The sequence below is a fragment of the Amphibalanus amphitrite genome, unplaced genomic scaffold (assembly GCF_019059575.1).
Source record: "Amphibalanus amphitrite isolate SeventyFive unplaced genomic scaffold, NRLGWU_Aamphi_draft 000824F_arrow, whole genome shotgun sequence".
Classification (NCBI taxonomy): Eukaryota; Metazoa; Arthropoda; class Thecostraca; order Balanomorpha; family Balanidae; genus Amphibalanus; species Amphibalanus amphitrite.
Genome location: NW_024882318.1, coordinates 145159 through 169407, shown reverse-complemented (window position 1 = coordinate 169407; position 24249 = coordinate 145159). Strand labels below are relative to the sequence as shown.

Here is a 24249-nt window from a genome sequence, read left to right as displayed (position 1 = left end):
GATGCTTTTGACTCAGTTTTGCAAGCGAACAACTGAGCCTAAAGCACGTGCACTCTGCTCGGCGCCGGTCGCGGCCCCACCACGTGCACACCGCTGAACCCACACCCTCGAAAATTTAATACGACAAATGAATGCACGCGCTCGACTTGGCATGAAAATTTCACCCCCGTAGCCCTTACCGTTCCCGAGCAATAGCCTGTTTTTGCCGATTCTAATGCTAACCCTATGGGCTATGGCGCACATGAGCACGCGCCACGGGCGCACCCCCGGCCGCATCGTGCCCAAAGTTTAATATGACCTGTTCAATTACGTGACCCACGAGTGGCAAAAATTTCACCCTCCTGCGTCCATCGACGCGGGCGCCGCAATAAGCGTTTTTGGGAGTAACCCCGACGGCGGCGGCGTGGGCGGCGGCGGACTTTTTAAGATTTATAATAGTAGACTAGATGTACAGGTTTACGCGATAACTGTATGTTTTGATACGTATTTAACGGATGCATTAGTTTGGGTGTAGAAACTTGCATTTTTATTGGTATTATTTGTGTAGAACTGGGTAACTGCTTTTAATTGAACTGTAAAGTATGATGGTGATGCATGCGAGTTGTTCGAGCCCTTTGTAAGTTAGGATGTTACTCAATTTAACCCTACCCTACCCTACCCTACCCCTACCCTACCCCTACCCTACCCAACCCTACCTTACCCTACCCCTACCCTTCCCTACTCTACCCTACCCTACCCTACTACCCTACTCTACCCTACCCTACCCTACCCTACCCTACTTCCCTACCCTACTCTGCCCTACCCTACCCTACCCTACCCTACCCTACTACCCTACCCTACCCTACCCTACCCTACTACCCTAACCTACCCTACTACCCTACCCTACCCTACCTAACTACCCTACAACCCTACTGTTGTAACTTAGAGTTCGTTTAGTTTAATTCCTGTATTCGAGTGCCTTACATATTCAAGACCAAATTATAACACCACTCAGTTTGTGCCGAGAGAACGTTCAAATTTCCTCAGATAAAATATCGCGTTCTCGGCACGTACAGTTAAAACACGGATACCTCTTATGAGGTTAGTGACCTCTGACATAAAAGGTCAGTGACCAACACAACAACTCACACCCCCTAAAATGTGACCCCACTCCGCTTGTGACCTTTATGGTTCCCCTGCTTGAAAACGGAGAGGCCTGCGTACTTCTCGGCCACTTCTAGTGAATATCCTCGTTCGGCCAGAGTATGTAGTAACATCCTGGCCAGAGGACGGGTTTCCATCGCTGTGTCCATCTTCTGCTGTATCTTTCCCTTCTGTGCTCCTTTCAGCGTCATTTGAATGTTCAACAGATGACCCGGCTCCCGAGAGCGTCGTGCCCGTATCAGGGACCCTGTCGTCATCAGTTGGGTTGCTCGTGCTGACCTCTTGTGGTCGCGGTTCACCTGGAACCGATTGTCGTGTCACTGGGCGGGAGGACATCTCGGTTACTCGCTGACGAAGCGGTGAATTGTTCCTCCTTGACTCCGTTTCAGTTCCAAGCATTCGTGTCTCGGATGAGCCTGCTCGTGGATCGGCTGCTCTCGAGGCTGGCTTGCTGGCATGTCCCAGCGGAAGCAGCTGTCCTGCGTGACGGGACCATGTCAGTCCGTCTACTGCCACCTGATAGGACACTGGTCCTGTTCGGCCAATAACATGGCCCTCCTTCCATTTTGGTCCGCCTGCATAGTTGCGTACCAGCACCTTGTCTCCAGACTGGTATTCTGGAAATCTTTTGCTGCCGGTTTCCATCTGTTTCGCCTGTGCATTTAGCACCTTGTCGGCGGGCCTTGGCTTCAGCAGGTCGAGTTTGGTACGCATCACTCTCCCCATCATAGCTTCTGCCGGGGCGACTCCAGTGGTGCTGTGCTGGGTGTTTCGGTATACATCATCAGGAACGATGACAGCTGTAGTTCCAGCGGACGGTCATCTCCGCTCAGAAGACATGCTTTGAGCTTCTGCTTGACTGTTTGCACCATTCTTTCAGCCAGTCCGTTAGACTGAGGTCGATATGGTGCGATTCGGATATGTTTTATCCCCAGCTTTGTCATAAACTCCTCAAACTCTCTCGAGGTCAGCTGCGCTCCGTTATCCGTCACAACTTGCACCGGAATTCCCCACCTTGCAAATATCTTGGAGAGCTCACTGATTGTTGCTTCTGCTGTGACTGTCTTCATGGTGACTATCTCTGGCCACTTGGTATGACTGTCTACTACGACTAGGTAATGTTGACCTCTGAAAGGTCCTGCGTAATCCAGATGGATCCGCTCCCACGGGTTCTTCGTATGTTCCCACGGATGTAGAAACACCGCTGGTCTCTCGTTTTGTCCAGCTTGACATCCTGCACAGCCTCTTACAGCTTCTGTCACATCTTCATCGATCTTTGGCCACCAAACATAACTTCGTGCCAACATCTTCATCTTGCTGATGCCCGGGTGGCTGCTATGAAGTTCACTGAGCACCTCGGCTCGCAGATTCTCCGGTACCACGACTCTGTTACCCCAGAGAATACAGCCACAGGTGAGCGACAGTTCACTCCTCTTTGCTTCAAACTGTGTCGAGGGCGCACCTGTTGATGCGGCGCCTTTCAGGTGACCTTGGCCTGGGCCGGTCACGTGGTGCTCGGGTCGGCCGCGAGCCGGGCGGCCGGAGTCAGTGGTTTTCGGAATACAGTGACGGCCGGATGCGCTGTGTGTCCGACGGCGACGGGTCCGGTCAGCTGCCGCGACATGGTGGCAGCGGTGGGATCGGTCTTGTTAGTCGGTGTGGCCGCTTTCTGTGACTATTAGACAGTCTCTCGGTGATATTCGGCCATGGGGAACCCGGACGAAGCAACCGACGCCGGCAGCCAGCCGGTGATGCGAGTGGCACTTGGGGATTTTTCGCTGTTTGACGGCTCAACGTCTCTGGAGTCGTTTCTTCAACAGTGTGAGCGCTTATCTCACTTGGGTGGTATTCCGGTGTCGCAGCTGCCGAGTATAATCGCAGCCAGATGCCGCGGACTGGCACAGCGAGTCGTCGAGGGCGCAGCCGCTGGGGCAGAGGTGACGACAGCCCTTCGTCACGCCTTTTCTACTACCTCTACAGCGGCCGCTGCCACGCAGCTGAGCGGCCTCAAGAAGGGCAGCATGTCGGCCCTCGAGTATTCTCTGGAAGTGAAGAGAATGATACGGCTGGCATGTCCCGAGTTTTTCGACGCGACAGGGAAAGTGAAAAACTGTTGTGGCACCAGTTATCAGGCGGCTCTCTACCGACATCTGCTGGTGGGCCTCAGTGACCAGGAGAAGCTCCTCCTCTCTCGCCAGGGTGTTGCGACGTTTCAGGCAGCTGTCGACGAGTTGTTGCGAGAGGAAGCTCTTCAGGACGGCGGTGTTAGGGCCGAGGGGCCCAGAGTTCACTGGGCCGAGTGTGATGCTGTGGACGCGGCCGACGGCCGGCCGGAGCCGCCTCGAGCCCGGGAGGATCGGCGTCAAAGCGTGGACCGGGTGACGACTTCTCGACGCTACAACGTGCCTCCGTCTGCTCGGCGCCGGTCGCGGCCCTAATGCTAACCCTATGGCGCACATGAGCACGCGCCACGGGCGCACCCCCGGCCGCATCGTGCCCAAAATTTAATACGACCTGTTGAATGACGTGACCCACGAGTCGTCAAAATTTCACCCTTCTGCGTCAATCGACGGCGCCGTAATAAGCCTTTTAGGGAGTAACCCCGACGGCGGCGGCGGACTTTACTAGAGGTACAGGTTTACGCGATAACTGTATGTTTTGATATGTATGATTAACGGATGCATTAGATTGGGTGTAGAAACTTGCATTTTTATTGGTATTATTTGTGAAGAACTGGGTAACTGCTTTTAATTGAACTGTAAAGTATGATGGTGATGCATGCGAGTTGTTCGAGCCCTTTGTAAGTTAGGATGTTACTCAATTCAACCCTACCCTACCCTACCCTACCCTACCCTACCCTACCCTACCCTACCCCTACCCCTACAATACCCTACCCTACCCTACCCTACCCTACCCTACCCTACCCTACCCTACCCCTACCCTACCCCTACCCCTACCCTATCCTACCCCTACCCCTACACTACCCTACCCTACCCCTACCCCTACCCCTACCCTACCCTACCCTACCCTACCCTTACACTACCCTACCCTACCCCACCCTACCCTACCCTACCCTACCCCACCCTTACACTACACTACCCTACCCTACACTATCCCTATACACTACCCTACCCTACCCTACCCCTACCCCTACCCTACCCTACCCTACCCTACCCCACCCTTACACTACCGATGATGATTTGGAGTGACAGGGCGCACCAGCTGCGAGGCTATATCGCGCCCATTTCTTATTTGACTTCCTCAGTGTCGGGCGTTAAAAATACACTACCTATACACTAACCCTACCCTACCCTACCCTACCCTACCCTACACTACCCTACCCTACCCTACCCTACCCTACCCTACCTTACCCTACCCTACCCTACCCTGCACTACCACCGACAGTCCAAGTTTCAGCTAAATCGGCCCAGAAACGGCTGAGATATTACAAAAACAAATTGATTGTATTCACTGGCGAATCCCCTTGGCGAGCGGTGCCTTGTGTCGGCCTTCGTTGTCAAAGGTCAACGACCTCCCGGCTCTGATGCTTTTGACTCAGTTTTTTAAGCGAACAACTGAGCCTAAAGCACGTGCCCTCTGCTCGGCACCGGTCGCGGCCCCACCACGTGCACACCGCTGAACCCACACCCTCGAAAATTTAATACGACAAATGAATGCACGCGCTCGACTTGGCATGAAAATTTCACCCCCGTAGCCCTTACCGTTCCCGAGCAATAGCCTGTTTTTGCCGATTCTAATGCTAACCCTATGGGCTATGGCGCACATGAGCACGCGCCACGGGCGCACCCCCAGCCACATCGTGCCCAAAGTTTAATATGACCTGTTCAATTACGTGACCCACGAGTGGCAAAAATTTCACCCTCCTGCGTCCATCGACGCGGGCGCCGCAATAAGCGTTTTTGGGAGTAACCCCGACGGCGGCGGCGTGGGCGGCGGCGGACTTTTTAAGATTTATAATAGTAGACTAGATGTACAGGTTTACGCGATAACTGTATGTTTTTACGGAGCGAGCGAAGCGAGCGTAGTCTTTCCTTAGATTAACGGAAATTTCTGAGTATGAGCGGCCGGCCGGCCGTGGTCACGATTCTGCGACGCTTATATCTCAGCAACCACTTGACCGATTTACACGCGGTAATTTTTGTAAGGTATCTTCATTCCTTCTACCAAGTATTGGACTATTCCCGATGCATGTGGGTGACCCCTTATGCACGTGCCACGTGCAAAACAAAGAGGTGTCAGTTTTGTAATTGTTGCAATATCTCGGTAACTACTTGGCCGATTGCACTGAAAGTTGGCATGTAGGTAGGCACCCACTAGGCAATGCATATCCATGTGCCAGAATTGGGGTGCTGCTGCACGTGCGCACGTGCAGGGGTCGATTCCAGATCTCGAGAATGGCTGGACCGATTGAGCTCAAATTTGGCACATGGTTAGGGACCGGTTAGTAGGGTGCCGTGCAAGAGTCAGTTGGGACCCATTTTGCACGTGCGCACGTGCAGGGTGCCGCTTCCAGATCTCGAGAACGGCTGGGCCGATTGTGCTCAAATTTGGCACATCGCTAGAGACCGGTTAGTAGGGTGCCGTGCACAAGTCAGCTGGAGGTACCCCGTCGAAATTTCGCACGTGCTAGGCTCACCCTCTCGCTCGCTCCGTTAGTCGCCCCAAAAGGCGTTATACTGGTGATACGTATTTAACGGATGCATTAGTTTGGGTGTAGAAACTTGCATTTTTATTGGTATTATTTGTGTAGAACTGGCTAACTGCTTTTAATTGAACTGTAAAGTATGATGGTGATGCATGCGAGTTGTTCGAGCCCTTTGTAAGTTAGGATGTTACTCAATTTAACCCTACCCTACCCTACCCTACCCCTACCCTACCCTACCCCTACCCTACCCTTCCCTACTCTACCCTACCCTACCCTACCCTACTCTACCCTACTACCCTACCCTACTCTACCCTACCCTACCCTACCCTACCCTACCCTACCCTACCCTACCCTACCCTACCCTACCCTACTTCCCTACCCTACTCTGCCCTACCCTACCCTACCCTACCCTACCCTACCCTACCCTACTACCCTAACCTACCCTACTACCCTACCCTACCCTACCTAACTACCCTACAACCCTACCCTACCCTACCCTACTACCCTACACTACCCTACCCTACCCTACCCTACCCTACCCTACCCTACCCTAGTCCCTACCCTACCCTACCCTACTACCCTACTCCTGCACTAACCTACCCTACCTTACCCTACCCTACCCTACCCTACCCCTACCCCTACCCTACCCTACCCTACCCTACCCTACCCTACCCTACCCCTACCCCTACCCTACCCTACCCTACCCTACCCTACCACCGACGGTCCAAGTTTCAGCTAAATCGGCCCAGAAACGGCTGAGATATTGCAAAAACAAATTAATTGTATTTACTGGCGGAATCCCCTTGGCGAGCGGTGCCTTGTGTCGGCCTTCGTTGTCAAAGGTCAATGACCTGCCGGCTCTGATTATTTCCACTCAGTTTTTTAAAGGAAATAGTTCACATTTTAACATGGGTTTTGAACTGGAATAGCAGTTCCGTAGCTTGGGCTGAGACGAGCATAAATCAGGAGCTTTTACAGCCCAACGATCACCCTAGGCAAAGATATTCTATTTCTCGTCCCGAAAAATGTGTCTTGCGTTGAGGATGTGTGCCTTGCATATATTCGCATTCAGTATGAAACGAGCATGGGTCCCGAAAATTCTTCAGAAACTAGAGAAATTATCTACGAGAACTCTAGAGAAATTCGCTCCAGTGAGGCGCTCCAGTAACAAAAGCACGAGCAGATCGCCCAAATGCCGGTGGCCGCGATAATTTCTCTAGTTTCTGAAGAATTTTCGGGACCCATGCTCTTTTCATACTGGATCGCGTGTGCCTTACAGAAACTGAAAAGTTCTTCCTATATCAAAAATATAGAAAATAATCTTTTGTTGTAAAAAGGGTTTATTTTCTTTGCTGATCATTTTGAACATAAAAAATCACAAATCCATTGCAAAAAAATAATTTCGTGAAAGTGAACTATTTCCTTTAAGCGAACAACTGAGCCTAAAGCACGTGCCCTCTGCTCGGCGCCGGTCGCGGCCCTAATGCTAACCCTATGGCGCACATGAGCACGCGCCACGGGCGCACCCCCTTGCCGCATCGTGCCCAAAATTTAATACGACCTGTTGAATGACGTGACCCACGAGTCGTCAAAATTTCACCCTTCTGCGTCAATCGACGGCGCCGTAATAAGCCTTTTAGGGAGTAACCCCGACGGCGGCGGCGGACTTTTTAAGATTTACTAGAGGTACAGGTTTACGCGATAACTGTATGTTTCGATATGTATGATTAACGGATGCATTAGTTTGGGTGTAGAAACTTGCATTTTTATTGGTATTATTTGTGAAGAACTGGGTAACTGCTTTTAATTGAACTGTAAAGTATGATGGTGATGCATGTGAGTTGTTCGAGCCCTTTGTAAGTTAGGGTGTTACTCAATTCAACCCTACCCTACCCTACCCTACCCCTACCCCTACAATACCCTACCCTACCCTACCCTACCCTACCCTACCCTTACACTACCCTACCCTACCCTACCCTTACACTACCCTACCCTACCCTACCCTACCCTACCCCTACCCCTACACTACCCTAACCTACTCTACCCTACCCTACCCCTACCCTACCCTACCCCAACCCCTACCCCTACACTTCCCTACCCTACCCTACCCCTACCCTACCCTACCCTACCCTACCCTACCCTTACACTACCCTACCCTACCCTACCCTACCCTACCTTACCCCTACCCTACCCTACCCTACCCTACCCTACCCTACCCCACCCTTACACTACCCTACCCTACCCTATCTCTATACACTACCCTACCCTACCCCTACCCTACCCTACCCTACCCTACCCTACCCTACCCTACCCTACCCTACCCTACCCTACCCCACCCCACCCTTACACTACCCTACCCTACCCTATCTCTATACACTACCCTACCCTACCCTACCCTACCCCTACCCTACCCTACCCCTACCCTACCCTACCCAACCCCTACACTACCCTACCCTACCCTACCCTACCCTACCCTACCCTACCCTACCCTACCCTACCCTACCCTACCCCTACCCTACCCTACCCTACCCTACCCTACCCTACCTTACCCTACCCTACCCTACCCTACCCTACCCTACCTTACCCTACCCTACCCTACCCTACCCTACCCTACCTTACCCTACCCTACCCTACCCTGCACTACCACCGACAGTGCAAGTTTCAGCTAAATCGGCCCAGAAACGGCTGAGATATTACAAAAACAAATTGATTGTATTTACTGGCGAATCCCCTTGGCGAGCGGTGCCTTGCGTCGGCCTTCGTTGTCAAAGGTCAACGACCTCCCGGCTCTGATGCTTTTGACTCAGTTTTTTTAAGCGAACAACTGAGCCTAAAGCACGTGCCCTCTGCTCGGCACCGGTCGCGGCCCCACCACGTGCACACCGCTGAACTCACATCCTCGAAAATTTAATACGACAAATGAATGCACGCGCTCGACTTGGCATGGAAATTTCACCCCCGTAGCCATTACCGTTTCCGAGCAATAGCCTGTTTTTGCCGATTCTAATGCTAAACCTATGGCGCACATGAGCACGTGCCACGGGCGCACCCCCGGCCACATCGTGCCCAAAATTTAATACGACCTGTTCATTTACGTGACCCACGAGTGGTAAAATTTTCACCCTCCTGCGTCAATCGACGGCTTTGCAATGAGCGTTTTTGGGAGTAACCCCGACGGCGGCGTGGGCGGCGTGGGCGGCGGACTTTTTAAGATTTTTAATAGTAGATAATAGTAGAATACAATTCAAAATTTAAATTTTTATTTTTTTTTTCAAAAACCTTTGGCTTATCGAAAAAAAAAAACGGAATATATGTGATACCTAGAACACATGCTTATAACTTAAGCAAGTTTTAGCTAAAGATCTTCAAAAATGGCCAAGTTATACGCATTATTGCAAAAAATTCACAATTATAAATTTTTGAAATCAATTTTTCAGTATTTGTTCGAAAATGTACACCAATATAAATAGCACTATCGTGTTCCTGAGCTCAAACTCCATCAAATGCACATTTTTTGCTGAAAAAAAAATTTAACTTCAAAATTTGACCTTTTTTACCTGTAAATGACCTGACCTAAGCTAAATTCAACTCAAAATGACCTCAAATGACACAAACGACATGAAGTTTGAGATCTATGGCCTAAATGGACCATAAACATGTGTCACGTGACCGATGCATGATATAATATTTCCGTAACCTGTGATGACCTGACGCTGACCGGAAAATCAAAGTACGAGTACAAGTTTGGTACCCTTAGGGTATCTAAAGCATCTGTTCACCAGTGTGTGAACCAAAAAATGAGCCTGATCTGACTTGTAAGACCGCAGCCAGAGCCCAAAATGTGAACAAGCCAAAATGCTAATAATTTTTACTTTGACCTGACCTGTGACGTCATTGTTGACCTCGAGGTCAATTAAATAAGGTTTCTTTCGACAGTTTTTTCCGGGGCTATCAGACGCCGTTTAAATTTTGAAGATCGGCTAGTAGTTTCGGAGTTAAGAGGGGGGAGCTATGAAGAGCCCCCCCCCCCAGTAGTGCGCGCTATACGCAGACCTCAGTGGGGCGCGGGCTAACACTCTCGGATTCACTATTCACCACAACTATTTTCATTGTAAAACTCCATTGATATTTTGCATAACATTAGCCTATCAACATGTTTAATTTCGGAACACATGTATAGTCTAATTCTTTAAAATATTTACTTGTGCATGGGCATCAGTGGTCCAGTTCGGCGAAACTTTCCATTCAGTTTAGGGCCTCTGCAGTACGGTCATGTCCTGTATCATAAGATGCACGCTGTAGCAAAATCCTATTTTTCCCCGGCCGCGAACTCGCTGCCACCGAGTTAGGAGACGGACGTCTTATCCACTAGGCCACGGGGAGGACAATCGGGTCCTATGCCACCATCAGGAGTAAAACTGCCGTATGACGGAGGCACCGGTGTCTGACAACTGGACAAAAACAGTCTGGAGGCCGGCCAGAGGTCATGCTCGTATCGCTCACCCTGGACCCCGGCATCGCCTCTGGCAGATGCTCAAAACATTACTGTAAAAACAATAAATTGTGTGCATGAAATGCCCGAAAATTCACATTGCATAATTTGACAGAATTTTCTCCTGCCTCTCGATTCCCTCTTTAATTAACCCACGAGCCGCTGGGGGGGGGGCATAAAGTTGCCCCCCTTTACGTTTTGTGAAATATCTCCGAAACCTGATGAGCTACGAAGGCGAAACTTGGCATAGCTTCAAATGAATACCTAGGCAATGTTTGAGGAAAGTTTGGTGGTTGTATCAACTAAGATGACGTCACAGTGACGTCATAAAGTTTTGTCGTTTTTCGATATGGACCGTTTCTGATGACGCTGAGCATGAACCTCAGCTGTAAATGAACTAAACAGCACCTGCTGTCATCCTAAAACATCTAACTACACTTCCATCTGGTTTCTGACCAATAATCGACCCTTTATATTCGGTCCCATATATCTGATGTATCGTGAGGAATATGAGAGTCGCAAATGTATAATTTCACTTCTGACGTCACTGTGACGTCATTTCAAATGGGATCGACACCAAATTTGGACACAACCTCGGCTAGGTATTCAGGAAGATGTGTGCAAAGTTTCGCTTCTCTATCTCTTCGCGTTGCGACGATATCGTCGCAGAAGTAAAGGGGGGGGGGCAACTATATGCCCCCCCCCCAGCGGCCGGCGGGTGGGGCGGAGGCCCAGCGGCCGCCGGGTTAAGCACGTGCATAAAGTTGCATTATGTTCACATTCAGATTCGCGTGCACATTCGCGGACCCCTCAGATTTGGCTCAAAATTGTGCAACTTATAGATTTTGAGCTCCTGATTGCGCGAAAATCATGTTCTTATTTCACGCCGTCAAGTGGTTCTCAAAATATTCACATTTGTTTTACGAGTTCTGAAGCTCTTAATTTCACCTTAATTATTAATGCTGCAGTCATTCGACTCGGCTGATTGAAAGGGATACAATGACGTCATTGTTGAAGCTGTACCCCTGCTTTATGCCGAGTTACTAGCAAAAACATAGTTTGACCGCATTTGACCTCAGTTGACCCGACTCTTGCTTTCTTGCACCAAAGAAACACAAATTAACCCGCGCCCTGCTGGGGGGGGGGGGGGGCAGATCCCCCTGTCTAACTTCCGAAATTATGGTCGTAGAAAGACGGGGAAAACGGCAATCGAAAGCTAAACAAGGCGGATCTAAAGAGCCGTTTTTTTTTTGCTTGAGTAGGTGAGAGGTCAGTTCAAGGTCAGGTCAAGGGTACAAAATGCAAGTTTCTGCAGTATCGGCCTTGCACCGTGGTTGCCGAAGATTGGACTGAGACTGATTGCCCAAAACGTGTTCTTAGGCTACCAAGACCATATTCGTTGCATATTATATCATGAAAAGATCAAGGTCAAGGTCAGGTCAGGTCACCAAAAACGGAATATAGAAAAGGCATGCGTGACACATGTTTTATGGGTCATTTTATTCATAGAATTCAATAGGCACACTCAATAAGTGATATGGACCACATCTGGATGAATTTCTGGTCAAGGCCAGGTCAAGGTCAGGTCAAGTGAGGTCTAATTTTGGAGTTGGTTGTTAAGCCCTAAAAAGGTGTCTAATATGTGTTCACTAAAAATTGAGACAAAATTTAGCGGACTGTATCTTCAGTAAAAATGTACCGATTTAAACAAACGAGGCATTATTGTAAAGCGCATTGCACCTGCTGCAAGCTGTAGAGTGTCAACAGATTTGCCTGATCCCCATATGTCTCTTTTTGGACGTTTGCTTGTGTTTTCACATTCTCTGGCACCAGTGGGCCGTGAATTTGGCCAATTCATGGCGGTAACGAACAAACAGTTGATATTTTCTATGAAATTTAAAGACACCAACATACGTTATAGCCTTCGGCAAAACACATTTAATACTCATTTCTTAAATTTCAGGCGCGGCAAACGGCTTATTGGGCCTCGTTCCAAGTGGAATTTTTACATCGGCCGGGGTCCTCAAGGCGCCCCTTGGTTAGTGTGCTGGCGCGAGGTCAGACCAGAAGACTACCTTCTGGTTACATATGTTGTTCTGCGTGAACTTCCAGTACTAAATAATACACTTGGCTCCGAAAATATCATATTATATAGGACCAGCCTGGATGAATGAAGTCGAACTGTTGATATGCTTTAAAATGACACATACACCATAGCATCCAGCGTTAGCTTGCATACTGACACTTAAATGGACGTTAGCTCTTGTGTCATCGATAGCATCACTACAGAACACTCCATTGTCTAGTTAATTGTCGCCCTTTAACTAAAAACATAACTTTTCTTCTTTAAATAGTTCGACCTTTTCTGAACTTTTTGGCCCTTTCTTGACCATTGCATATTTACGTCTATTGCCTAATGCTGTTCCCGGTCGCTTCGAGAAATCATTTACGCCGTTTGTTACTCAGCCTAGCCTCAGGTGTGTTTATCTTCTTCGTGTTGGTACAGCTGATACCCTACTGATCAGCAGCATTGCGCCGTGAGGTGCCAAAAAGCCCCTCCACGTGCATTTTCGGGGCGCCGACCTTTCCTCAGGTCAATATCTTCACAATAACACTACTTCAGCTTTTTCGGACTCCCACACCCACATAGAACTTTCTTTCCACCTTGCGGTATGTAACTAAGTTCGACATTATAAGTTTTCATTAGGTTTTTGTACGTCCGAGACTCCCATTGACGCACTATTTTGGGAAAGCCTGCCAATAGGCTTCCGGTGGTCCTTATTTAATGCGACCTCCTACGCGACTGATTTGATCATATATCCGTGAAATTTTATGCTCGATATGATGAGAAATGTTCCTTTTATCTCTATGGAAAGTTGTATCGAAATAGCTTGCTTCGCTTTTGGTGTGCAGTTATTCAAAGTTTGTGTCAATTTTTAGTGAACACCCTATATCTTATGCAGCTTTTCACGGCGAGTCGAATGGTCCTATTTTTGGTTCTCTACGAGGTCTCGAACTTCCAAAAAATCTGTTTTTTTTTTTAATTGTGGGTCGTGATGTCATAAAAATTTGAAGAACTCCCACATTTTTGAACCGATTCTTCTAAAAATTGGCATGTAGGTGCACATAGACCACTTCTCTGCCATATATCGACACCTTTTTTTTAAACCCCACATTTGTTCTCCCGTGAAGTTCAGATAAGTTGTTTAGAAACCTTCCAAAAAGGTACAGTCACTCGATTTTTCTCAAGTTTGTCTGTCTTGGCAGATCAAGCAATGCCAGAGCAAGCTCACGAACACACAAATTTGATCAGGATCGGACGATTGGACACGTTTAAAAAGAGATCTTTCGTACTTCCCGGAAATTCACCGGAGAACAGATGTGGGGTTTAAAAAAAAGGTGTCGATATCTTCCGGTTTTTTCGATACACTGACAGTTTTGGATTTTATAATGATTTTCCCAAAAAAGTCAGTATTTAAAGAAAAGAACGGCCAAAATCCAGAATTTTCAAAACACCGAGATAGCCATTTGATAGACAAAGTAGAATCACGTATAATCTTTTTGTTACGTCTTGATTCCTTTAGAAATAAAGATGTTAGCGGCGTTTGGAGTTTTGTCGTTGTTGAGGCGAAAATGACGTGACATGACGTCACTTAAACGTTATTTTCAAAAAAAAATCTGACGGATTTCGCTCAAATTTTCAGGGATCGTGTTAAATTGATGTATGATAAGGTACTGATAGTTTTAAGTCACTGGCGTAACGCTTTTAGAAGTTACTGGTGAAAAAAACGGGAGGGGGGCAGATTCTCCCCCCCCCCCCCAGCGGGGCGCAAGTTAAGTTGCGCATTAGCCTAACTACTCACGAACTAACTCACTCACTCACTTACTTTCTCTCTCTCTCCCTCACTCTCACTCTCACTATCACTCTCACTCTCACTCTCACTCTCACTCTCCCTGCCGACAGGACGTGGCTGCCGGACGTTGTGCCGCGACTATGGCCGTTCCTGGGCCACCCCAGCTCCAATGTGCGCCGGTCGGCAGTGAAGACACTGAGTCAGCTCGTCGGCACACAGGTAGGCCACTGCCTGACTGCCAAGCTCTGCTGTCGTTTGATTGAGATGATTACTCCCTTCAGTTGCATTCTTGCTGGCTCCACTTGAACGGGATACCACCATACCTGAGTGAGCGCACCCGCAACCAGCATCCCCTCCCCTCAGCCGCGGCGCAGTGGCGGGCGGCCCACTCTCGGCGTTACGCACGCTCCACGCCGCGATAGCGCGTCACTCCCCTGCCTCCTTCCCCCCCAAAATGACCGGTGGCCTCACTCCCCTTGGGATTTGGTTTGGACTCGCCCTACCCCGACCGTAGCGCCACGTGGTGTCTCTGTAGATTTTAACCCTCGCCCGCACATGAGGGGGGGGGGCGTCCAAATGCGTTTTTGCGCATTATCCCCCATACGCATTATCCCCCCAGGCTAATGCGTAACTTGACCGGGGGGGGGGGTGCCACCTCCCCCAGGTAGTTTTTCTGTTCTGCACTAAACATTTTTTAAAGCTAGAAGCCTGATTTTTCGTACTCATACTGGATCGCCTACTGTGCGCTGGCCGACCGGTCCCGGACGGCTGGTCCGACCCTGGCGGCGCTGGCGGATCAGCCGAACATCTTCGTATGAAGTCACCTCGGTAGCCGTTCAAGGCGAATATGTCGTGCAGTGTCTTTTCTTCTTTGTGAAGATGTTCGGCTGATCCGCCAGCGCCGCCAGGGTCGGACCAGCCGTCCGGGACCGGTCAGCCAGCGCCACCGGGGTCGGACCAGCCGTCCGGGACCGGTCAGCCAGCGCCACCGGGGTCGGACCAGCCGTCCGGGACCGGTCAGCCAGCGCCACCGGGGTCGGACCAGCCGTCCGGGACCGGTCAGCCAGCGCCACCGGGGTCGGACCAGCCGTCCGGGACCGGTCAGCCAGCGCCACCGGGGTCGGACCAGCCGTCCGGGACCGGTCAGCCAGCGCCACCGGGGTCGGACCAGCCACCTACCAATCAGCCGTCCGGCGCCAACCGCCCTCGTCATGTCTCCATGCCTTGTGTGAAAGGAGTAAGCGAACCCATCTCCCGCCTTCTACGCGCTCACAACGTAATTGACGGGCATTCGTCAAAAACTCTAAAAAAAGTCACTATTTATCGTGAAAGATGGATTCCTAAGGCCAAGCAAAAGGGTGCGATATAACCGCAGGTTGTTGTTTCATTAGACAAACACTATTCGTTAGAGTTGTGTTTTTCTATTGAAAAACAACCGGAGCGGTCGTTCTCCGGGCTATGTTTTGCATGGCTGGGCGCGAATCGAGACATCTTGATTGGGGCCTAGACGAATCGTTCAATCTTCGTAAAAAGTTCAGTGTATGGGCTCTCGGAGGCGATCTACCTGATGGCACCGGTCGCTACTCGCTAAGAATTCTTTTGCGCGTGGCACGTGCGATTCCATATAACCGCAGGTTGTTGTTTCATTAGACAAACATTATTCGTTAGAATTGTGTTTTTTCTATTGAAAAACAACCGGTAACCGCAGGTTGTTGTTTCATTAGACAAACATTATTCGTTAGAATTGTGTTTTTCTATTGAAAAACAACCGGAGCGGTCGTTCTCCGGGCTTTTTTTTGCATGGCTGGCCGCGAATCGAGACATCTTGATTGGGGCCTAGACGAATCGTTCAATCTTCGTAAAAAGTTCAGTGTATGGGCTCTCGGAGGCGATCTACCTGATGGCACCGGTCGCTACTCGCTAAGAATTAATCGAATAAGATTAATTCTTTAATTAATTAATTCTAAGAATTAATCGAATAAGACGCCGTCCCTCACGCTGTGACCACCGCCCGGAATATCCCGTTCTGTTGGCGAGAGGACGTGCGACTGCAGCTCGACGAGCTGATGGAAAAGGACATCATCGAGCCGGTGGAGCACCCCACAGACTGGTGTCATCCGATCGTTCCTGTTGCCAAACGGTCATCAGACGGCACAGTGTCCGGCTGCCGGCTGACCGTGGACTTCACGAAACTGAACCGGTTCGTGAAGCGACCGACGTACCCGGTCCGCTCGCCTCAAGACGCAGTCGCCTCCGTCTCACCCGGCGCTGCGTACTTCACCAAGCTGGACAGCAAGGCGGAGTACCACCAGGTCCCGATCCGGCCAGAAGACAGAGACCTGACGTGTTTTATCACGCCGTGGGGCCGCTACCGCTACCTGAGGGCTCCAATGGGAATCGTCAGCTCTGGCGACGTGTACAACCAGCGCGGTGACGCCGCGCTCGGCGACATCCCGCGCACGTGTAAGGTCGTGGACGACGTCCTGGCCTATGACGCTGACTACGCCGCCCACCTGCAGCACGTGCGGCAGATGCTGAAGAGATGTGACCAGCACGGCATCACACTCAACTCGGACAAGTGTCAGTTCGCGGAAGATGAAGTGGAATTCTGCGGCTTCCGCATCAATTCAGCTGGCTATACCGCCGACGGCAAGAAAGTCCGTGCAATCCAGGCCTTCCCCAGGCCGGGCAACATCACCGACCTACGGTCGTTCCTCGGCCTGGTGACCCAGCTCGGCGCCTTCTCCCCAGAGGTCGCCGCCGCCGCCGAGCCGCTGAGACAGCTGCTGCGGCCGCGGAACGCGTGGCTGTGGACGCCAGCGCACGAGCAGGCGTTCAGCGCGGTGAAGATGGCACTCACGTCGCCTCCCGTGCTCGACCCTCGCCGCCGCACAGTCCTCGAGACTGACGCCGCTCGCTCCGGCGGCCTGGGCTACTGCCTGCTGCAGCAAGACGCCGCAGGCCGGTGGCGACTGATCCAGTGCGGCTCACGCTTCCTATCGGACGCCGAGTCGCGGTACGCCGTGATCGAGCTGGAGCTGCTGGCCCTGGCCTGGGCCTGCAAGAAATGCAGCATCTATCTCAGCGGGATGCAGCGGTTTGAAGTCCTGACCGATCACCGGCCGCTCATCCCGATCCTCAACAGTAAGAGCCTCGCGGAGATCGAAAATCCGCGGCTCCAGCGGCTACGAGAACGGCTGGCGCCGTTCAACCTGCTCGCCACCTGGCGGCAAGGCAAGCTGCACGCCATCCCGGACGCGCTGTCGCGCGCGCCGGTGGATGACCCGGCGCCTGAGGACGAGGAAGCCGAGAGGGACGCCAGCCATCAACTCGCCAGCGTGCTCTCACGGCTGGCCACCGACGGGGCGGACGACGGTCCCAGCCCGTTCAAAGACGCGGCGCTGACAGAAGTGCGCGCCGCCGCCGCCGCCGATCCGGAGCTCATCGCACTCACTGACCTGATCCTGGACGGATTTCCAGAGCACCGGTCACATCTGGACCCGCGCCTCCGACCGTACTGGGGAGTTCGGGACCGGCTGGCCGTGGACGACGGCCTGGTGGTGTGCGGCCAGCGGCTCGTGATACCGCCCGGTCTCCGGCGCGCCACGCTCGAGCGCCTGCACGCCAGTCACCAGGGCGTCGAGCGCACCAAACGGCGCGCACGGCAGGTGGTCTACTGGCCGTTCCTGGACAGTGACATTGCGAACCATGTCGGAGCGTGCCCGGCCTGCCAGCGGTACCTGCCCAGTCAGCAGAAGGAGCCGCTGATGCCGGAAAAGACGCCGTCACGAGTGTTTGAGGCTGTCTCCTGACTACTTCGCCTGGGCCGGCCGCACGTTCCTGGTATACGCGGACCGGCTGTCCGGGTGGCCGTTTGTGTCGCACGTGGCCGGCGAGGCGACTGCCAGAGACCTGGTCTGCAGCCTGCGCCAGATGTTCGCGGCCACCGGCGTGCCCACCACCCTCCGGACAGACGGTGGACCCCAGTTCACCGCCCGGCTCACCCGCGAGATTCTGCGCCGCTGGGGAGTGGAGCACCAAATCTCCACGCCCCACTACCCTCAGTCTAATGGGCACGCCGAGTCGGCGGTCAAGGCCGCCAAACGGCTCATCCAGAAGGCGACCAGCAGCGGTGAGCTCGACACGGACGCCTACGCGCAGGGACTGCTGGAACTGCGCAACACGCCGCGCGCCGACGGCCGCTTTCCGGCTCAGGTCCTGTTCGGCCACCCGCTGAGATCGGCAGTGCCGGCGCACCACCGGGCCTTCGCCGACTGCTGGCAGCGGGCGGCGGACGACTGTGACGCCAGAGCCGCGGCGCAGCAACAGAAAACAGCCGAGCGTTACGACGGGACAGCCCGACAGCACAGCGCTCTCACCATGGGTCAGCGCGTGCTCGTCCAAGACCCGCGGTCGGGGCTGTGGGACCGCGTCGGCGTCAGCACGGCGGTCGGACAGCGGCGCGACTACCTGGTCTGGCTGCCCAGTGGCCGAGTCTACTTGCGGAACCGGCGCTATCTGCGACCCCAGAGATCCCTCATCTCGGAGGGCGCCGCCACACCTGCACCCGGGCGCCGGCAGCAGCCCGCTCCGAGCTCGGCACCCGACGGCACGGAGGAGACCGCCGCCGCTGCGCCGGCGGGCGGACAGCCGGCACCACCGGTGCTGCGGAACAGCGCCGACGACCCCAGCTCAGTGCGCCGTGGGACGCGCCGCCGTCGCCGTCCTGCCCGACTGACCGTGCGCTGGGCGGACCAGACGTACGACTGAGTTCGTGCGTCCACACCGTGTATGGTGTACATTTTTGTTTATGTGTAGACGCAATGCGTATCTTGTACCGACGCATGCGTCTTGAGGGGGGGGGGGGTGTTGTAATGGGGCACGTTTTCCCTTCCCTTCATTTGGTATCACACCCCGGTCATATGGAAGCACAGAAACAATAAACAGTTCCATGGTCGCCGCCATCGTGTTTCGGTCGCCCAGTGCCGCACCAGAGATATCGCCGTGCTAATCGCCACTACCGACCATAACAGGGCGAGGTTTGTGAACGTTTGTTGCGCTCGCATTGGTACATGCCCAATATGTGCAATGTGCATCCATATACATGAATGACATGTGATTCACGATGCAAGTGTACCTATACATCACATGTGCGTATATGAACGAAATAAATGTGAAAAACATGTTTTCGCTCACAATATCAAACAAAACTTTAATTTATTCGCTTTTCATTAGCTGATTTTATCAGCTGGCAACCATCACCCATCGTCCTTGGTGTAGTCGAACTCGGCGCACTCGGATAAGTGTTCGAAATTTTTGACGTTTACTTGTTGCTAGGGCAACCGGGCAGTGTATAAACTTTTTACTCGTCAACAAGTGCTTGCAGAGCTGCCGCTCACACTTTTTAACACAGTCTTTATGCGTCAGTTTGTGTGACGCGTCATATCTGAAACATGTTTTGTGAGGCTACAAAACCATTCAAGTCATCTCCTTCAAAAGACGTGTTTTGTAACATTCTCGATATGTTTTTGGGGCTTAACTGCTAGCTTCATTCATCCTATCTTGCGAGAGGAAAGTCATCATTCGGGGACCGATAGTTGAAAGCAAGAAATAACGACGAGGAGGTCTTGTAAAAAGTCGCAGCCATTGCATTTAGCATTAAATGACGAAAATATGTTTACCCCCATCGCCTCAGCCGATCACGTACTGTCACCCAGTACCCACCTGGTAACCGCCACGAGACGTACGGTTATAAGCCCGACGCCTTCATTGTTTGTGTGTTTGTTTTGGTGAATTTGGTCGGACTTGCAAATTGCAATGATGGACCGGGGGGAGGGGGATGCGGACATTAAAGTTTGACAAGTGGGGAATTGACCAAAAAAAGGTTGGGAACCACTGCTTTGAAGTCTACTCTTTTTGCTCATGTCATTATCGTCGTGCCTTAGGCAATTGTTTTCTCGTAATGCGAAAATAAACTGTTTTTTTTTCTAACATTCCGTATGACTGTGTGGCGCCGCCGACTATTTAGCTGCGGCGTGTCCTCTCATTCCAGCCGCTCTTTGCGCCGCCAATTGTCGCCACGCGCCATGAATCAAGAGCGTTTGTTTTCCTGCTGTGTATTGTTGTAAATTTGTTATGAACATCACATCTGCTTTACCTGTTTCAATCATATTTAATATCTGTCTTTAATATGTTGTAATTTCTAGATTGACTTTCCGCTGTTTCCATACACTCGATTCGTTTTGATCATGTACAAAAAGTAGTTCTCATTTCTGGCATTGTAGTTCCGCCCCCGTTGATTTTCCTGTTCTGTTTCTTGTCTCGGCCGATTTACCACGTGTTCTCAGTATAAATATAACAATTTAGTTTTGTACGCAGAGTGTCAGAGAGACTGAGTATCGCGACGAGTTCCTAGTTTTATTTCTCACGTTTTTCACCCAGTTTTCCCATCTGAACCTCCGCTTTGCTGTTTATTTCGTTCTTTCATTGTGGGTAAATTCCTTTCCTCCGAACACGCCCATCATTACCCATAGACCCACAACTGCATGATTGTTGTTTTAGGATCTGGATGCATGGTCTCCACAGCTGATCGAGGCCGCTCTGAGGTTCACTTTCCAGCGGGCCGTGGTGGAAAGCCACGATGACATCCTAGATCTGCTAGTTAAGGTAGGTAGTGATTCTGTCACGGCTGCCATGGTGCATTATAAGGGATTTTCACTGGGTCGGTAAAACTAACGAGGTCGGCACTTCGTACATGATAAGGGTGGCCCTTCTCACCTTTGGGGGTGGCATCCGGATTTATATTGGCCATGCTGCCATACAGTATGTGTCTCGTACAGTATGCTGAGTGCTGACGATGTGCAACTGGTAGTGTTTGGAAGGCCCAGTGACAGTGACGTCCCTGGTCTAGAGCGGAACCTTTAACTGTTGTCACTATGGTTTCGTAAAAATGGACTTAAGCTTAACGCCAACAAAACAAAGCTGCTCGTCATCGTAACAGGTCAAAATCTCCGCTCGATGCCTCCGACACGGGCTCAGTTCATGGGTGCTACGATTACCGGGTCTCTCACGGCCAAAAACCTTGGCGTAGTTTTCGACCGAAATATGACTTTTTCGGCATATGTGGATGACGTTGTGCGGCGCTGCACCGGCTTACTAAGTGGTTTTGGCCACAGTAGGCACGCGCCTCCACCGGATACGCTTGCTACCATTGTATAGTCTCTCTTGAAAGTACAGTGGAATCCGCTTAATAAATCCACGGATAATGAATCCAGCCGCTTATATTGGCCGCTTGAGCTGTTCACGGAATTTATCCATAGATCTCCGTAGTTAATAAATCAGCCTAATAAATCCACGTACTCCGCTTAATAAAGCCACTTGGGAGTTTTGAAGTCCGCAGTGACATCTCCCCATTCTAAATGTGGCATCCAACCCGCTCAAAAAGAACCACACTGGAGCAGCGATCTGCAGCAGTTTGACTTCCCACGACAGAGGGAATTCAGGGGTATCAAGAGCGCCCATCACCATGCACAGAAAAATGTTCCCGACAAAGCAGGCACCCTCAACTGTATCGTTGGCAACAGGCATGACGGGCAGTGATCGTGGAAAACACGTCGACTTAATCGCTGTGACAGCTTTGCAGTGTGCGCTGGTCACTTTTAGGTTTGAAAATTTGATGCGCGATGTCCTTTACAACATCAAAACGTATTGAAAACGTTGATATATTGGCTATGAAACCTACATATTCGGAAAGCGCACTCTTTTCTGACCAATATCCACGGAAAATATTATGGAAAAGCCAGTAGACTTTTGAGAAAATGACTCAAGCATACGACCGTGTTTTGTTAACGATGGTTATTTTTCGACAAAATGGGATCGATGGCCTACTGAACCCGCCCTCTGACCAGGGCGCGGGTGAAGGAAGCTGGTCTTATCTCGACCTTCGAGGGCGTTGTTCCGAAGGCCATAAGAGGTTGTTTGTTGTTGAGTGTTGTCAGTGTGTCGCTTTCACCGCCAGCCCGTAAGTCGTAACGGCAGCCTTTTCTCCCCAGACGTGGACGTGTCTGCTCTGCCGCTCGCCGCTGGCCACGCTACTCACGGCTGCGTGTCCTCACGTGGCCTCCTGGCTCTGTATTCTAATGCAGCCCACCAGGGTGGCCATCAACTCAGCACTACTGTTAACGCCACCCGCGCCGGTACGTACCGCAACCAGCTGCCTCCGTGCTCAGGCCAGCTGGGTGATCGTCTGAGGTGGTGGTGGGGGGGGGGGGGGGGGCGAGGGAAATCGTTTTTGTCATTTAACCCGCGCCCTGCTGAGGAGGGTATTTGAACACCTCCCCCCCCCCCTGTGGTAGCCCTTTTGCAGATCTTTCTTGAGTGAGGTTCTCAGATTTGACCTCAGTTCAACGGCTTAGCCTCCAGAGGGCAAAAACTGTAAAAATAGCCGTTTTCACGAAAACTGTTTTTCGTCAATAACTTTTGACTCAAGAGAGCAACGACATTACTTTTTGCAGCGTCGTGTTCCTCTGTTGTTGTTGTTGTTTCCCTCCGGTCGCGGGTAGTCCCAGCGACGTAGCTTTAAAGGGACTATCCCACCTTTAACATGGGGTTTGAGTTGAGATAGCCAAGTTTGCGGCGAGGTTCAGAAACCACTATCTATCTAGGTTGCAACCCCCGCGGCCTCTTGGTGTTGAAGAAATTCGTTCCCTTCATTTGAAAATGGGCCTTGTGCAAGGCTCTATCTTCAACATGGAGCGACCGTTCGTGTGACGTCACCTCGTTTAGTCATTCTGATTTAAATGGGTTTGTTCGTTGAAAAATCGCTTAAAACTTGGTCTGAACTTTGTTGTGGTGCCTACAGAGTAAAAGGAATCAGCTTTATGACAGTAATGTGGCCTGGGGAGTGGGGAAGGAGGTAATTTTGGGCTGTGACGTCACATATTTGAAAGTTTGTGTTTGGAATATGGGAAGCCTAAGATGTTTAATGAAAAATAAATGCCAGAACCGTGCTCCTGGTCATCCAATCTATAAAGTCGGGCACAATTTAACTGGTTTTAATAACATTTTAGAAGGTGGGATAGTCCCTTTAACGGCGCTAGAGGGCCCTGGAAGCGGCCACCAGGGCCGCCACGGCACCACTGTGCCGGACAGGGGTGTCGATTTGTGAAAATGGTTAGGGGTGCCCAGAGCTTTAACCTTCGCCCGTATACGTTGGGGGGTCGAACGGTTACGGATCCCCCTCGGTTTTTCGCGAATAACTCGCATAAAAAGCGGCCGATCACGACGAAACTTTCAGTAGTGCCCTCGCGTTGATCAATTTTACACCTAGGTACCCTTGAAATTTCATGACCCTGACCCAAATGACCAGTTTGACCTGTGACCTACTTTTCGAGACCATGTTTGGCCGAAATCGCGATTTGGCGTATGTCGGCTCGCATTAGCCGCGCGTTTGCAGTCTTTTCGTGGTTTCAAGCGCTCAAACATGTGATAAGATGTTGCTCCCATGCATTAGGGTGGGTGTCAAGGTCACGTGAAGGTCAGGTCTGGTCATTGACCTTTGATGACCATTGACCTTCGATGACCTCGGTTCACTTTTTTTAGTTTTACATGTTTCCAGGCTAGGTTTTGGAGCTGAATTCGAATTTAACAACCATATGAACATTTACGAAGTAGTTTTGGTGCCTTCATAACATGTCACGAAGCTGTCAGAGGCGGTTGACACCTAATACGAATACCTGGCAGGACCCCTACTGGTTGACCTGACCCGTCCTGACCCCACCTGGCCTAAATGCATGACGACATCTTTGTGATCAAAACTAACATAATATTCGTGATCAGCACCCCGAAAAACCCCATAGCAGCCACGCTTTACGACGTTCTAACAGGTCCCGATTTTCCCGACTTTTGGGTCATTGACCTGACCTGGAAGGTCAACCAGTGACCTAGGACCTTAAAATTGGGTATCATCGGCTTCCTCTTGTCACAGGAAACACGATCGTGTTTTCCGCGAAGCTCTAGCTCGATCAGGGGCGAAACGGCAAGGGGGGTTCAACGGACCCCCCCCCCCCTCTTATACGTTCGCGGCTGGAAAAACA

General features: G+C 51.2%; 1 protein-coding gene across 1 annotated transcript in view; it reads left to right on the top strand.

Moving 5' to 3' along the window:
* LOC122366688 (TATA-binding protein-associated factor 172-like) overlaps positions 1-24249 on the top strand; it is a gene marked incomplete at its 5' end in the record, with an annotated part of 326392 nt that overhangs the window by 158280 nt on the left and 143863 nt on the right. The window contains 3 exons of the mRNA XM_043339202.1: positions 14266-14374; positions 20717-20821; positions 22207-22350. Of these exons, the coding sequence (XP_043195137.1) occupies positions 14266-14374; positions 20717-20821; positions 22207-22350 (358 nt within the window). The remainder of the gene's footprint in view (positions 1-14265; positions 14375-20716; positions 20822-22206; positions 22351-24249) is intronic.